A 17156-nucleotide genomic window follows, 5' to 3' on the forward strand; every position below is an offset into this window, starting at 1 on the left:
CGGTACTGGTGTCTACGCTGTACTTGACACCAAAACGGCATAAAGCAATTGTTGATTTAGAAACAGTTCGATTCGAATTGCCGAGTATTTATGCACAACTATTTGGCGGAGGTGATGGCAGCGACTGTGATCTGTGCACAGAGCGATGTTGCTTGCAAGCGTGGGTATTTTACCTTTCAGCTACTGCCTGGAGGCCTCGGTACGAGAATCCTGGCTACTGGTTCACCATGCGTGGACGCTCCTCCTTGTTTGAACATGACTCAAGTGCGTGTGTGTTTCATTGCTCTTTCTTTTTTTCCTTTAAAAAGTGAATGCACAGCATACCCTTCTAGAAACAAGAGTCATTCTAACTTGCGATTCTGTTTATTGTAAAAGCACCTTGCAGGGTCAGGCCAGTGGCAAGAAGGTAAAAACAAATGCTCATGTTTACGCTTGCTGCATGAAATGTTGGTTATCCAGAGATACCGTGCTCATTAGTATGTCTTTTTAAAACCATGAAATGTTTGTAGTAGCATCTAATGTTGCCATGCTGAGAGAACACTGCACTGAGTTTTACCTGACAAATGACAGCCGCCTCGGAACTGCTTGAAGGAGTTTAGGCGCATATTTTTGGTTTTGTGTTTTGTAATTATCCTTAAGGTACCATATAAACAGGCGTATATTGCCATCTAGCATTGCCAGGTGGCGCATGACTGAGTGAAGAAAGACTAAATTGAAAGGACGATGAAGTGTCGCTTGCGTTTGCGTCTGTGCTGCTTGCTGCCGTTGTGTCTGGACTAACCCCCTACTATCTTTGGTATCCTGAATCACCGTGTACGTGACATTCTGGTGGAGGTGCTGGGTGACGATCCTAGTACCTCTCGCCCATGAAGCCTGCCGGATTTCTCAAGCCGTTAAAGCACCACATATTCCGTTTGACCAAATCGGCATGGATCTCCTTGGCCCTTTCCCTTTGTTGCAGGCGGGAAACAAATGGATAGTTGACGCTACTGACTACTTGACTCGATACGCTGAGACAAAGGCAATCCCTCATGCCACAGCTTCCGAAGTAGCAGAGCTTTTCATGCACAACATAGTCTTGCGGCATGGCGCCCCTTCGTACGTCATTACCGACAGAGGGAAAGCTTTCACTTCGCAGCTCATTGACCACATATTTGAGCTGAGCTACACGACCCATTGCAAGACCACAGCGTACCATCCGCAGAGCAATGGTCTTACCGAAAGGTTGAATAAGACAATTGCAGGCATGTTGTCAATGTACGTTGATGTGCAGCACAAGATCTGGGACAAGGTGCTGCCGTACATCACATTTGCGTATAATACAACCTTACAAGAAACAATGCGCTTCACACCATTTCGGCTTGTGTACGGACGTAAAGTTCAGAGCATACTCGATTCCATGCTTCCGTGCCCAGACGACGACCAGCCTTCCCCAGATGCCTAGCAATATGCCATCCGCGCTGAGGAAGCCCGCCAGCTCGCCCATGTGCACATCGGGCGGCAGCAGACCTCTAACGTGCACAACTACAACCTCCGGTGCCGCCAGGTTGACTACAAACCTGGGCCCGTATTCCAAGTTTGCGTCGTTATCGTGAGTGTCGCTATCTCCCCGACCTTGATTCACCTGATTAGTGGAAACGCTGGAAAGTGATGTTCCCCCCTCTTCCGGTTCTGCAGTGGCAACACCCAGTTCCGGCGTTTCGACCAATTAGATGACTCGAGGTCACGTGAGATAGCGACACTTCGATAATGTCGCAAACTCTGAGTACGGACCCTGGGATCTGGGTGTGGACACCAGTTCGCCGTCCAGGCTTGTCAGAGAAACTCCTTTCCCGCTACTTCGAGCCGTACAAAGTGTTGCATCGTGTGAGTGACCTCAGTTATCAAGTTATTCCAGACGGCACCGTACTTCCGAAACGTCGAAAGCCCAGCTTGGACAATGTACACATTGTGCGGCTGAAGCCGTACTACGAACGATAACGTACGGCCACCCCCTGTGACCACTCGCTTACTTTTCACACCGTTCTTACCGGCCGTCTTCATTTTTTTTTTTTTTTTTTTTCAAATTTTTTTATAAGTGGGGGGGGGGGGGGGGGGGGTAATGCCACCTAGCGTTGCCAGGTGGTGCATGACTGAGTGAAGACGAAGTTGAAAGGACGACAAAGTGTCGCTTGTGCGTTTGAGTCTGTGCTGCTTGCTGCCCTTGTGTCTGGGCTAAACCCCTGCTATCCTTGGTATCCTGAATCACCGTGTATGTGACAATATATAGGTCCAGATTTTTCCTTGTAAAAAGCAAGCTAAAGTGGCTCCTCATCTAATAAAGTGCTCTTTAGCAGAATGTGAAGCACATTTAGACAACATATCGTATGCCTGCTCGCGAACGGATAGCCGAAGCCATACCGACATCCTGCAGTTGCTTGCTTTTTTTTTTTTTTCTTAGTTCCTGGTTGTATTTCTCTTTGCGTGCTCTTTCTTTCGACCTATATTTGTATACAACTCCTCGTTATTAATGAATAGCGGCATATAGAGGCAGTTTATGGTGCCTATCAAGAAAAGAATGGTGTTCGACGAAGGAAACAGCAACATGGCGACTCGCTCGGCGACAGTTTAGCATTTCAGAAAAGTGTGCGGTGGCATGGACAAGGTCGGCTATTTGCATGCAACCTTTAAAAAAAATGCTACCTAAGCAACACGCTTGATGGGACTAGATGACACATTGTGGGAGGTAGCGAGCGACAAAGAGTAGTCTTCAGATGACACTGCTGCAAGTTCGGAGTGAGATTGTAGTTGCGGTGATGCAGTGATACAGCCGATGTTATAAATATATGTGCTTCAGCAGCTTCTTGCTTTATACTTTTTTTTTTTTTCAAGATAAGGGGGTCACCCTATATTCCCACTCGACCTATATAACTGCTACATATACTATAAAGAACGTCCTTGTAGTAAATTCCTTGATGGGCTATAATGTTTTTAAGTTCAATGCAGCCTCATTGAAGTGAGTGTATTTGACAACCATATGTAACAAACTTGTTATGGTCCTTGACCTTCGTATAACGAACTCTCAGCACAGACGATCACTCACCATGTGCTGAATTGCTGCAAACATCGCAGAACTCCCCAAAGTTTTGTGGTGGTTAGGCGCGAACTGATGTGATGGGAAAGCCTACTGTTGCAACAAGGAACCACACTGGATACAACGCGCAGTGGTTCAGCGCCTGCTACACTTCTATGTGGCAAATGCAGCAGTCTCTACTGCTTTCACTTCTGGAACGCAGCAGTACAATAGTTTGTGCTCAAAGGCAGCAAAAAAATAAAAAACAGGACGAAGAAAAGAACACACGGGACAAGCTGGATGTGCCCGCCGCCGTTACACATTTGCTCGCGAGATTCTGGCGCAGATAGCTCTCGTGCATTGGTAGCAGGAGGAGCGGAGAGCAGCAGCAAAACGAGGTGAAAAGTCTGTTTCCCGTGGGCAACGGTTTCGAGTGGAAACATGCATGAAGACACTAGTGCCTCCTTGCCCGGTCGGGGTGCGACCGTGTACGCTCTTCCATAGCCTTGCCTCTGGCAGACTCCTCTGCCATCCCCCTGTCCTTTCCTCATTTCCTAATACCTATACAGTGCAGTCCACTTATAACAATATTGAGAAAACCTGAAAATCCGATAACCGATTATCATTATGTCTTGACCGTCGAAAAAAGAAAAAAAAAAAAAAAAGCACACCCACATATTTTCCCATGCATGTAGGATTGCCTACTTACTAGCGATGAGTAAGTCTGGTTGAACAACGCTAATCATCGTAAAGAGCACTGAACACTTTATTACAGTAAACATCAATAGCCATAAAATAACTTAAGCGTACTTAAAGAACTTGGAAATTCGCGCTCGCTTGAGCAGCAGCTGAAGCTTGACAATCACTGTGAGCATTGCTTCCAGTAGCGTGTACTACGCTGGCGGCAGTCCTTTTTGCGTGCACGAAACCGATTAGTGCCTGGATGAACTGAAGGACATGCCCAGCCTTGATGATCGTTAAAATCGTAGAGTGCGAATGTCCATATTTTTTCACGGGGCTTCCAACCTTGAAACCCTGCCTGAAATCTCTATGAATCTGCCGTTTCATCTCTTGAGCTATCGCGCCATCTGTCACTTGTCGCCGCCATCTTCCAAGACTCGGTGATGGCGATGACAATACGGCCACAGCAGCACCCTTGGCGCGGCTGCGATTGCGACGATGATAGTGCTCATTTCCTTTCGTTTTCACCTAATATGTCGAGTTTTCACGTCATTGTCTTCCTAACATTATCTTTTATTAAATATTCAGTCAAATTTTCGTGGTAAGCACCTATCGAGTGGCGATAAAGCTATCATTGTATTCGATGTACCGCCGATAATCGATCATTATATCTGGCTTATTTTTACATAGGGTAATGGGAAAAATGATAAATCTCAAGAATTTGATCATTATAAGCGATATATCGCTATAAATGAACTGCGCTGTAGCAGACGCTATGAAGGGGAGCGCTAAAAAAGGATAAAGGGGGTACGCAGGTCGAGCCAACGTTTCGACAAGTCCGCTTGTCGAAACGTTGGCTCGACCTGTGAACTGAGGCGTACCCCCTTTACTCTTATTCAATGCTCCTTCGTACAGTGTAAACCATCTTCTTCCTCTAGTTCTACCTATAGTAGACGCGTCATATGAGGCGTTGGTCATGCCGCACCTACAGTGCAGTCGCAAGACGTTTCACTACTTCTGCAACTTTCAGTAATGGGGATTTACTGTAAACACTCCCAGGGTGGTTTCCCTAACATTCGGTTCTCAATTTGGTTCCTGTTCTGCATTGTCATTTTGAGCATTTGCTCGAAAACTGCATGATGAAAGCTTGGATGTAGCGAAAAAATAATTGACGTTTTACAGTTTTATTATCACCAGGTTTAATTGTGTATACAAATTGCCATCAGCTGCCTGCGACTGCTGAATAATTTGTAGTCAAATTTCTCGCTTGTTTCGGTTCCAACAGCTGAGCATTGACTGGCATCAAAGTGGAAAGCACATTTTATGAGAGGTGCAAGAACTGCGATGTAATTGCTTCTTTGCCATTTTCAGTTCACCACAATGCTAAAGCCAGTCTGCCTTGAGGACTGGAATCACAAGGGGAAAAATAGCAGTTATATTGCGATTTTTGATGAGGACGTGGATGTGCAATGCATAGTGCGAGAGAGTGGCGGCAAAACTCGTTATTAGCTGAGGCAGTAGTACTCACTTCCCACCAGAAGTTTCAGAGTTTCACTTTGTTCCTCTTGAATGGTTCCCCCCCCTCTGAGCTGAGCAGGGACTTCACACATCTGTGGTTGGGTTTGACTGCATTAAGGAATGCTTTGCACTTTTGAACTTCAGTTTAAACTCTGTCTGCTGATATTCAAAATTATTTGATTTTCACCCCGTTTTGTTCTATCTTCATTTGTACAGCAAGATACATATTCTTTTTTATTCTCAAAAAGATATGGGTATAAATCATAGAATAAATGTCTTGTACAGGAACAGAAATTATTTTTCTCTGGTGCTTGTGTTTGAATCTCAACGTAGTGCAGAGTTAGAAAAAGTCCTAAAGTACTTTGATACGGCTCAAAATGGTGGCGGTGGAAATTTAATCAGAATCTCTTTCAGGAGCACAGCAGTCTAGTGTGTAATGGATGACAATTCATTTGGTTCTTGCTCAGTTCAGTTCAGGCGTTCAGTCGTGTCCGACTCTTCGTGACCCTATGGACCATGTCACGCCACGCTTTCCGGTCTCTCACTATCTTCTTAACATCACATAGCTTCATCTGCAATGCCTCGAGAATGCCATCTAACCATCGCGTTCGCTGCCTACCCCTTCTCCGGCGACCCTCAACCTTTCCCAACATCAAATCTTTCTCCAGCGACTCCTCTCTTCTCATCAGATGACCAAAGTAGCTGAGCTTTAACTTTAGAATTTGACCCTCCAATGAGCAGTCAGGGTTTATGGTCGACAATATCGACTGATTTGATCTTCTGGCAGTCCAAGGAACTCTTAAGAGTCTTCGCCAGCACCACAATTCAAACGCGTCAATTCTTCGGCGGTCAGCCTTTTTCACAGTCCAACTCTCGCATCCATACATCACAACTGGAAAGACCATAGCACGGGTTATACGGATCTTGGTTGGCAGACTAATGTCTCTGCTCTTTACTAGGCGGTCAAGGCTAACCATTGCTCTCTTTCCCAGAAGCAGGCGTCTCCTAATTTCATGGCTGCAGTCTCCTTCTGAGGTAATCTTGGCGCCCAAGAACAGAAAATCTGTCACAGCTTCCACTTCTTGCCCATTGATGCTCCAGGACTTGATAGGGCAAGACGCCATGATCTTCGTCTTTTTAATGTTCAGTTTAAGCCCAAACTTCTCACTCTGTTCTTGTACGCGCATCAGAAGTCTCTTGAGTTCCACTTCACTTTCTGCCATTAAAGTGGTATCATCTGCATATCTAAGGTTGTTGATACGTTTTCCAGCAATCTTCACTCCAGCTGAAGACTCGTCCAGACCGGCCTTCCTCATGATGCACTCTGCATATAGGTTAAATAGGCAGGGCGACAGTATGCAGCCTTGCCTCACCCCTTTCTCAATCGGAATGAAAATTCCTTTTCCCAAGCAGTTGCAGGTGAGCTTTCGGTGATGCCGGGGGGATTAAACTGAGCGCCAGTTTCGTTGGTTTCCCCACATACCATGTAGCGGTGTCTGGTCACATACCAGCCAGCCCAGTTTCCCCATTAATTGGGTCGTGTGGAAATTAGTACGCAGTTTTCAACACTACCGCGGTTTCCATCATCTCAGGTGGCAGGCTTTGCTGGACATGCCTCAGCGAGCACCACGCGGCTGAAGATTTTGACTTGTCTGTTTTGTAGGCAACCACGTTCAGTATATTCGTATATATAGTAAAAATTGTTTACGTTTGTTTAAAAAAAATGTTTAGAATGAGTTTACTATACCTAATAGTTTGCAATAATGGTTTGTTATATTGAGGCTTGACTGCAGTGAAAACGCCTGCACATACAGGAGCGTCCGTTTTCTTTATGGATGCTGGATTTAAAAGTTCTCTACAGAAACTACTGACCTATTTCAGTGAAAGCATTGCTCAATATGTAACACAGTATGGTCTATGTTCCAAGTTAATACGGGCGCTTGCCTCAGTTTCCTGGAATCGATATAAAACTGCTCTATGCTGTGTGCACGGCTTTTTCAAAAGTCAAGACTGTTGAAAAAGGGCCTGAAATGAGGAATTTTGTCTGATTGGTTGTTTGAGTGGTAAAAGTTTTTTCTAGGGGTATGCAAATATCGAAATTTTTAATACAAATCTAATACGAATATGGGAAAATAAAGTGCCTTCGAATATCAAATATCTGATCATTGAAAAGAAAATGGCTGTGGTTTAGCTTCGGATAAACCTAGCGTGAAGCAATAGCTGAATTTGGTCATTGTTGTTGCCATCGGTGCTGACGCAGAAGCGGCGGCCATCTATGCTGCTCATCGCTCACGCCTTGCAGCATCGTTGCAGCGGCGTTTTGCAGGACGCTCGTCACATAGTTCCAGCGTTTACACCGCTCTTCTGGCTTTAGCACCTTCTCTTCTCCTTCGCGAACTTTCAGCTCGAACCAAGCAACCAAACAACAATCGTAACAAGCACTGCTGCTCAGTTGCTCTTCCCCTAGAGTCCATGGCACGGCTCTTGCCGAGACGCGCCTTTAATATACTCGAGATTGACATCGGTGATCATGTCTCGCCACTGAGCTGCTCACGCGTTGAGCTACTTCTCACGTCAGTTGACCCTTGACCCTGACCTTTGGTGGGAACATAGCTACCCACCCTTGAAGCTGTTTGAAGGTCGTCGGAAGCACGTGGTGACCTTGGCTTTATCTCGCGTGGTGAAGCTATCGCATCAGAAGATGTAAAATTAAAAAATTATGGTATTTGCAAATAAACTTAAACTACAATTGCACAGAAGTGCATGCCTTACTGAAAATTTTCAGTATAAGTTTCATATAGAATTTCTTATACCATTTTCTTGCACATGGAGGACCTGCATTGAAACTGGGTGGAGCTGTCGTGATGCTGCTGGATGTAGTAAACTCTCATTCATTTGGCCTTTAAGCAACCAGAAAAAATGCACAAATTAATGTACAAATTAATTGTAAGCTTGAATTATTGAATGGGCCTGGAAAAACTGCCACAAAGCATTTGCACCAGAGTAATTTTATCTGAGGAACACCTGCACAATGGTTGTCTGCATTTGGGAAGTGAGAACAAAGTTGCTTTTTCCATTTTCATCAAGGGGTTCGTTTTAGGCACATTTGAAAGGCCCTGTTTTGAAAAGGGAAGGTCCTTCACAAAATAGCCCAGTCTCATTTTGGGGATGGTTCACTGCATTGCCCATGCAGTCCATGCATTGCGGTGAAGCATGCAGTGCAGGGAAAATTAGGTGAATTTGGCAATTTTTGAATAATTGGGAAAATTTGAATATCAGTTTTTGGAAACGAATTTGAATCAAATAACGAATCTAATAAATTCGATTCATATTCATACATGTATACATGCATTCAGTCTCTTCCTGTTCCTTTTTGCAGGCAGTGAGTCCTCTGATGAGGACTCTTCAGATGACCAGTGGACTGCCGAGAGCTTTTTCTTGCAGCATTACGAGGAAGACAGCGAAGAAGGGGACAGCGGTGTGGAAGCTGCGTCGTTACCTAGCACAGAGGCAGGAGCCGCGGCCAAGCCGAGCAGCGAGGTCGGTGCGAATGCGGGCTGCTGCTGTTCGGTGCATCTTACGCGAGTCGATGCCACCGTCCAGGCAGGAGTTGCTCTTGCCTCCCCAGTAGTCACACCACCAGCCGCGGTCAGTGCTGTGCTACATAATATGGTGCATATACATATGGTGTCTATTTAAAGTGTTATCTCCACAAGTAGGCAACAGGCAAGCATGTAGGCAGTGAAAGATGTGCATGTAACGAGAGTTAAGAATGGAAAAAAATGCTGGATAGCTTGATGCAGATGTAAGTTCTCAGCAGTTGGGAGAAATTTTGTTGCCCCACTTGCGAGGGTAAGCCATTGAACACATTTCCCTATGCGACATAGTTAGTGTGGAATATTTTGTGTTGACAGCATGGTGCAGCACACTGTTCTAAAAAGATGATTTGGCAGCATAACTATCTTGTTGTTTCTTCGTACAATTTATCCCTGTTTTGGTGATTTGTGACCCACCCTGAGCAAATAGCTTGCTGATGAAATTGAAAAAAAAAAATAAAATAAAAAATTGCATTGTTATGTGGTACTTTTGTGCATGTTAGATATGCAAATACTGTTTGTCTGCTCGACTCTCTAGGTGACTGGAAAAGTGGGTCTCCTGTTACTCTTCAGATTTTCGTTCTGCAGTGTCCTTTGTCTTCACATGAAAACTGTGCATAACAAAGACATGAAAAATTATTTTTTTTTTTTCCTCTTGATTTTGTCGAAATCTTGGTTTGATTCTATTTTTGCCTCTCCACTTTGTCTCGCAGCATTCCTCACTACCGTGGGAAAAATCTCCTGTCTCGCCAAGCAGCCGCTACAACTTGCGGCCACGGCGATCGGTCGATTCGTCTAGTGATCTCCCTTCCATCGACGAGTCTTTGAGGCAGCGACGCAGCCTGGCTGTTCCCCAACCAGTCGTCGAGCAGGCTGCGGTCCTTTCGTCGGATGAAGACTGAGCGCTTTTGTTTCAGAGGCCCTTTGACATGAATGCCATGATGTGATAGTTCAAAGTGACTGCCAACAGTTTTTTTTTTAGGTTATGCTATCAAGGGAGTTCCTCCTATGACAAAGCTGGCATTTCTGCATTTGACTAGCTGATAGCTTTTATGTTTTTGTAAGTATGCTTGGTTTTTATTTTTTTAAACCATAAATGGTAGCAAGAAATTGCTCATATGAACAAGCTGGCATTTTTGCATTTGACTGCCGATGTATCTATTTTATGTATGTTTGAGGCTTTTTCTTTTGCATAAATGTGACAAGAATTTGCTCATGTGAACAAGGTGGCATTTTTGCGTTTGTTTGGCTGTGACACTGAATTGCTCACAAGACAAGCTAGCACTTTTTTTATGGATTGTAGAAACTGGCGGCTAGCTCTCCAAGTTGCCTCTACTGACCGTACGATTGTTTTGTGTGTTGAGGGAAGGTTGAACCCTCAGTCTAGTTATTCTTTTTTTTGGTTTGTTCACTTATCAGCCACAATTTCCTGTTGAATGGTTACTTTTGTAGATATGTCATCACTTCCATGCACAAGCAGGCATAATTGTTTTGACTTTCCTGTTTTACCCTTCACTTCTTTAAGTGCATTACATTTTATTTTTTACATTTTATCACCATGGGAAGCTTGACAGTCAACTGAAAAGTGATCTCAACTTTTACTTTTTTTTAAATGTTCTGTCAGGTCAACTCTCGATCATTGCAATTGCAAAGGTTATTTTTCTTGCATTTTTTTTTATGAGTTATGATGTTGCACTGTTTCAGGCAAACTGTGCATCTTGATTTTATCTTGTGTTTAATAAAGTGATTTTTGGAATCGTCCTGTTACTGGTATAGTCTCTTTAATGTCATTCTTTTAAGTTGAAAAGTTGCGGTGAATGAGGCTTTGCTTCATGCGGCAAATTGAGGAAAGTTTCTGCAATTCTGAAGTGCAGCGAACCATTGGGCATTTCAGCAGAGCATTCGCCAGCATGCAGTAGTGGCCAGGCGTTGCAGCAGGCTTGTCGCAAAGAGTTTGTGCTACCTCTACCGCTACGCAGCGAGCGTCGGTAGTACATATGCACCGATCACTCAGAGGGCGACAGAAGGCGCCACGTTCCTGTCAAATTCCAGCGGACGCTGTACGTAGGGATCAATCGGCGCGTGCTGTGCTGACGGCGCGCTGTAGTGGTAGACGAAGAAACAAGCGAAATTCCCCTCCCCCCCCCCCCCCCCCCCCCCCCCCCCATTTAGGAAGCTTCTGGCGAGTCCTTCGGTAAAAGATCCCCAGGTGGTCGAAATTACTCCGTAGCCCTCCACTACGGCTCCCCTTTCTCTTTTTCCACTTTCACTCCCACCTTCCTCCCTTCCCTTACGGCGCGGTTCAGGTGTCCTTAGAGCAAGTGTGACAGATACTGCGCCTTTCCCTTCCTGTGAACCAACCAACCTTCGGTAAAGAATTGTCCTTCCTTCGCTGCCGTCAAGACCATAAAAGCTTTATTTTAAATACTTTTCAAACAATGTAAAAAAACAAACCAAGGAGGATATATAAAACTATATATGTGTGTGTGTGTGTGTGTGTGTGTGTGTGTGTGTGTGTGTGTGTGTGTGTGTGTGTGTGTGTGTGTATATATATATATATATATATATATATATATATATATATATATATATATATATATATATATATATATCAGCGCACGTTAAAGATCCCCAGGTGGTCGAAATTTCCGAAGTCCTCCACTACGGCGTCTCTCATAGCCTCAGTCGCTTTGGGACGTTAAACCCCACAAACCAAACCAACCTTGATGAAAACCCGAGGGCGCAGCAGTACTTTCATTTCACGAGAGCAGCTGAGCAGCCGACGGCTGGAGTATACAGTGAACTAGTAGCTGGAGGGTTGGAGCCATAGAGTTAATACAAAGACTTTGTATTAACTCAATGGTTGGAGCAGTCAACGTTACTAGAGCAGTGAACGTGACGTCGTAGAGCCTATCCAATCCGGTGCAATCCAATCCGGCTGTTTCAAGATGGACGACGACAGCTCGCTTGACACACTGTTGGGTGAGTTCCATCGTTGAAGCTGGCGGCTGTACTTTGAAAGTGTGTCGAAATTGCTTTCCGAATAGCGAGCAAACTCGAGCGGAGGTCGGGTGCGGCATTAGTGCACCGATCCACGGCGAACTGACAAGGCAGGCACCCCTTGCCCTGAGCGCTAGAATAAGGCCGTGTTTTCGAAAACAGCCCGGCTATAAATTTGCAACGATTAAAGCGCCTGCGCTACGCTGTCTTCACAATCGTTTTCTGTTTTGGGGGGAGCAGGCCTGTGAGAGTGCAAGGTCTGGGACGCGCATTTTAGGGTCTTCTAGACGCAGGCGCGGCCTTGGCTTGGTTGTGGCATGGGGCAAGTTCCCGGAATCTGCGTAACAGCGCTTCTTGGCGCGGCGACCGAGGCTCTTGGTTTTCGTTTTGGTCCACTGGCAGGCCGTGAATTTCGCTGCCGCCTGACTATGCAGGTGGACTAGTCGTCCTCGCAGCACTCGGAGCGTTGACGCTGCAGCAGCGGTTCTAGCACACTTTCGAAGCTAGGTTGTTTCTCGCGTCACCCACTTGCTAACAGAATCGCTTGAAGCTAACGACACGCCTTGGAATTTTCGCTTTATTTGAGGTGTAGGTGCATGATGACAAATTTCAGTACCTTTGCGTGCTTCTTTTCTGTTGACAAATGTCGCGATATCACGCGTTCTTTGCCTCTTTATCGCTACTAGGGAGGCGCTATCGGAAACAAGTTCTTGATATCTGCTCAGCTGCAATGGCTCCAGACGCGTGTAAACAGTAGTAAGCAGTGTAGAGGCCGTGCTGTGACGATATGCGAAGAAGCGGCTGTAACCTGGAATCTTGGTGGTGACCATATTAGTTCCTTGAAGCTTGTGACCGTTTTTACACAAGACGCACAAAGCTGCCTTACAAGCTTCGCCCCTCAGCGGTTAAGTTAGGGTGGTTAGGAAGGTCAGAAATTGCCCTTACAGAAGCAGTGCGGACATCGTTGGCATGAATTAAACTTATTTGTTTGGGCATCATTCGTTGCCTGCTTCTCTTGGGCTGTTTTCTTATGTGGGATGGCAAGGCTTTACTTTCAGGTGCAGACGGAACATCAGGAAATAGCTATTGTTCTGTTCTACTTTTATGTGAAAACTTCCAGCCCTGGCTTGTCGGCTATTTCCTGTGCGCATGCTGCCGTCACACGTCAAGGCATATGTGACAGGTGCCACTCTGTTACGACTGGAAACTGGCGGGCAAACGAGGCACTCTTGCATGCTGCTGCAAATGCAGAAAAATTCTTCCCTTCTGTTTTCTTTTTACGAGGCTTTAAAGAAGAGGTATGGGATAGAAGAGAAAATAAACATTGTTAGCAGCCTAACAAGGTGACCCATGGAAGTTCAGCTTTTCATAGTGGATGTCGCTTTTTGACATTTTCTTTTCCTTTTATTTTTGTAAACAGGGCTTGATTCACAAGTTGACTTTGCACTGTTGACACTTGGGAACCAGTGACTACTTTCTTGTTATTCGTTTTAGCATTTTTGTGCCCAAGTGTTGCTTCCTTCTTTGCTGTTTGACACATTCTCTTAGTTTTAAATGGAAGCTGCTGCATTTACAACTGAAACATATAATTATCAAAAGAAAAACAGGAATCATTAAAAATAGTCGGGTGAAGCATCAGTGCAGGTCACTATGATGACCTTCTAAGAATTGCCACCCATCAGCTCCCCTTTAATTTGCCACACTTCATGAAGTGCTTCATTGACAAGAGATTGCTGTGTGACTTGTTCTTTCATGAGGTTCAGCTACTAGAGGCCTGTCTTGTGATTCCATTGGCTAAGCCCTGTAACTCTCGTGTAGAACTTGTGGAGGCGCATCTTTTACCATTGGGACGAACCTACTTGAGTTGGTATCAACCGATGAGTTGGCATCGTTTTCAATATATTACAGTAGTCTACTACCAGGGCAGGTCATTCTATAGCTTGAGCTGAAGCTCAATGTAGAAAGGTCACTGTTGTTTCAGAAAGGGAATTAAATCATAAGTTTTGTTTAGCTTTTTTTTTTTTTTTCGGTTGCCAGATCACTTCACGAGCACTTACAAGGACAGAACACTGCACTCAAATTGCTCAATTTTTTTTCAACAAAATGAAAACGTTTCTATCTAAACATGACAATTGCACACAACAGTTCCTCTAGAGACTCTGTAGGAAAGTTCCACCAAGAATTTTTCAGTCGGTGCATGCACCCGTCTTTATGCATTACAATGCTGGAAACCATGAGAAGAAACTGCAATAGCGATCCTGCGTTGCCGAAAATGGGTAATGAAAACCAACATAAATCTTACCCACTATACTGTAATATGTTTTTGGTATAGTGTAGCATCCATTCAGTTTGCACATTCAGGGCTGTTGTGGCACAGTAACGTAAGCATCATCGACGAAGATCTAGTGCATCATGGATACCATTTTCTCCAAAAAGGATTTAAAACAGTGCAACACCATTTAGTGAGAAGAGGTAAAAGCACATAATGGGCAGTGTGGATGGAGTGTTGTTTTTTAATGTGTAAAATATTCTAAAACATGACGAGCACATGACAGAGAGAAGAAGAGTGTGCACTAAGGAAATCAGTGATATTTTCCCGAATTGTGCTCATGTGGTGTGCTACAGTGACGATGACAAACTGCAAGAGAGTAGCACATGTAACAGGCCAAGGCGGGCTGGTTGGTGGTTGACTATGGAAAGCATATTGCAACCGTGTGTATGCAACTGTGTGTAGTGGCAGGGACGAAAAGAAGAAAGCACAGGACAAAACACGAAAGTTTAACTGAGGTTTACTCCAAAAAAACAAACAAACAAAACATTTATACATGATTCCTGATCACACCGGATAAACAGCAGACATCATCATGCCATACAGGCATGGGGACGCGCGTGGCGCTAGCTAGCATCTAGATAGTAGAATTCTTTTTTGGATTTGAAGTAATACTTATGCAATGGTTGTTCTCTATTTTTTTTATGCTGTAGGCTTCAAAAATTTCTCTGCTAAGCTGGGTCGGTAAATTTTTTCAGGACAATTATGTCACGGAACCTGGGCGTGCAGTTAGGGCAATGGCGACAATGTTTTGCCAGTTAACCGCCAATGATTCGACGGCTTCGCGGTGCTCCTGAAGTCTAAAATTATAGTAGCGTCCAATTTTCCCTATCTAAGAATTCCACATATGAGGGGTATTTTGTACACCACCCCTGTTTTGCAGGGAACGAACCTGTCTACTTGTTTAGTGTGGCACTCATTCTTTTTTCCATTTCCCTGCACCATACTGCACATGCTCCCGAAAGTTTTTTGGGCGCTGTTAAGGCCACTTGGACATCACATTTCATGGCCACTTTTTTGAGGCGATAGGAAATCTGGTGGAAGTACGGCAAAGCCACAGGTCTTCGGCGTTGCAGTTTATCACATGAGCGGTGCTTCAGTGGGCATCGAGCTTCTTTGGCAAGGGCTTCTATTACCTAGGGGACCATCTCACAAGGGAAGCCAGCACTATTCAGTCGTAACTGAAATTGCACGCTATGCTGCATTTCATGTGGGCAAGACTTACCAAGAACGGCATACAGGCAGGTTTTTGCTGTTCCCCTTTTTATAAGCTTTGAATGAGCTGACTGGTGGTTTATAATCCCTTTTTTTGAGTAAGGCTGGTACCTCCAGCACACCTGGGTTCCACTAGTACCAGTAACAACACAGATGTCCAAAAACTGCAAGCACCTGTGCGACGGCAACTCATTGCTGAAGCTTGACCCAAAGGCACACTCTTTAAAGATTTCAAGAATTCAGTTCACTGCTGTAATAGCCCCTTCTCTAGATACTCCTTTCAAGAAAATGGCATAATCATCAACATATCTAAAAATCTTAGCCAAGTGGTCTGTGTCCAGGCTTGCGACAATCCGATTGTCACAATATGATAAAGAAATGTTGCTTAACCATGGCATGGCTTAACAATGGGGCAATTCATAAACCGATGCATACGCCATGCTTCTGAATGAAATTCTTTCCCCCGAAATTAACTATGGTCGAAACAAGATAAAAACGGAGCATCTCTACAAATTCATCCACACTCATGCCACATGCGTTCTGAAAAGCCACTGAACCGTAGTCATCTCTGGTATCCTTAAGAGCACAAAGCAGTTTGTCTTGGGGAATAGAATAGAAAAGGTCAACAACGTCAATAGAAAAAGAAAATGGTTCACCTGTGCTTTCTTGGTCTCTAAGAAGTATGATGAGGTCTTCAGAATTCTTAATCAAGAACGGGTCCTCAAAGCTGAGCATGCGTAGGTGTTTCTGAAGAAACTTAGACGCTACCCCCTGCCAGATATCTCGTTCAGATACAATGGCTCGAAAAGGAACATCTTGTTTGCAGGGTTTTGCGGAAAATAAAATGCTAAGGGCACTGCTGGATGCACCCTTTGACAGTCGAGCAGAGCCTCCAGGTTACATCTTTCACACAAATCTATCTCTAGTTTCTTCAGCTTAGCGACGCTGAACTTACAGGGGGAGAAGTTTTTTGAAACGGCTTCTCTCACTTTTGACAATATACCGAATTAGGCAAAACAGAAAAATTACCCTCTTTATCAGAGATCATCAGGGCAAGATCATTCTGCTTAAGTTACTCAAGTTTTTTTTACATGAAGTTTTTGTTCCTGTTGCGACCGCTTTGTCGCAAAGGAATTGACACCTTCGGAAATACACTAGCCTTTTTCCTCATCTGGGGAACATCTTAACGATATTTTTGACAAGCCACAACAGCTTTGCTGGGGAATCCTCAGGTTCCGTGCAGAACTTTGGACCTTTTGACAACATCACATCAACATATGTAGGTACACCATGGTCACCAGTGTAGGAAACTCTACCTGACTGTGGATTTTTCTTTTTCCAACTTTTAACCCAATCGAGGAGCGCAGGAAATGCATAGGGACCATAGTAGTTCAGTGGCTACACATGAGAGTGCCTTCTATACACGGCATCACAGTTCTCTGCTCCCCCAACTTGGGAAGCTGCGAGGACCCGTAGTAGCCATGAAGATGTCGGACTTTACTTTCCCCCTTAGTTCAGACCCTTGCCTTGAACCACCGACTCGTCCTTCCAAAGGTCATTCTCCCCTTCTCCCTGTGTGTCCACCAGACTGATGAAGACACTACGGTCTGAACTAAGGGGGCAAGTCAAGTCCGACATCTTCATGGCTACTACGGGTCCTCGCAGCTTCCCAAGCTGGGGGAGCAGAGAACTGTGATGCCGTGTATAGAAGGCACTCTCATGTGTAGCCTTATCACTGAACTACTGTGGTCCCTATGCATTTCCT

At 44.7% G+C, this 17156-nt stretch overlaps 2 protein-coding genes across 3 annotated transcripts in view; both read left to right on the forward strand.

The window, feature by feature from the left end:
* The window catches only part of LOC146190155 (uncharacterized), a 35755-nt gene extending 25135 nt beyond the window's left edge, over nucleotides 1-10620 (forward strand). The window contains exons 6-8 of one of the 2 annotated variants that reach the window (XM_084604884.1): nucleotides 181-264; nucleotides 8631-8791; nucleotides 9561-10620. In XM_084604884.1, coding sequence (XP_084461010.1) covers nucleotides 181-264; nucleotides 8631-8791; nucleotides 9561-9749 — 434 coding nt within the window. In that variant the 3' untranslated portion in view covers nucleotides 9750-10620. Of the gene's footprint in view, nucleotides 1-180; nucleotides 265-8630; nucleotides 8900-9560 lie in introns of both variants that reach the window. The other variant, XM_084604883.1, reaches the window with a different exon arrangement.
* A 1069-nt stretch (nucleotides 10621-11689) lies between these two features.
* Gga (ADP-ribosylation factor-binding protein Gga) overlaps nucleotides 11690-17156 on the forward strand; it is a 75227-nt gene continuing 69760 nt past the window's right edge. Inside the window, exon 1 of the mRNA XM_084604890.1 lies at nucleotides 11690-11829. Within this exon, the coding sequence (XP_084461016.1) occupies nucleotides 11796-11829 (34 nt within the window). The 5' untranslated portion in view covers nucleotides 11690-11795. The remainder of the gene's footprint in view (nucleotides 11830-17156) is intronic.

This window comes from Amblyomma maculatum, chromosome 5 (genome assembly GCF_055883805.1).
Source record: "Amblyomma maculatum isolate TAMU_Amacu chromosome 5, ASM5588380v1, whole genome shotgun sequence".
In the NCBI taxonomy this organism is placed as follows: domain Eukaryota; kingdom Metazoa; phylum Arthropoda; class Arachnida; order Ixodida; family Ixodidae; genus Amblyomma; species Amblyomma maculatum.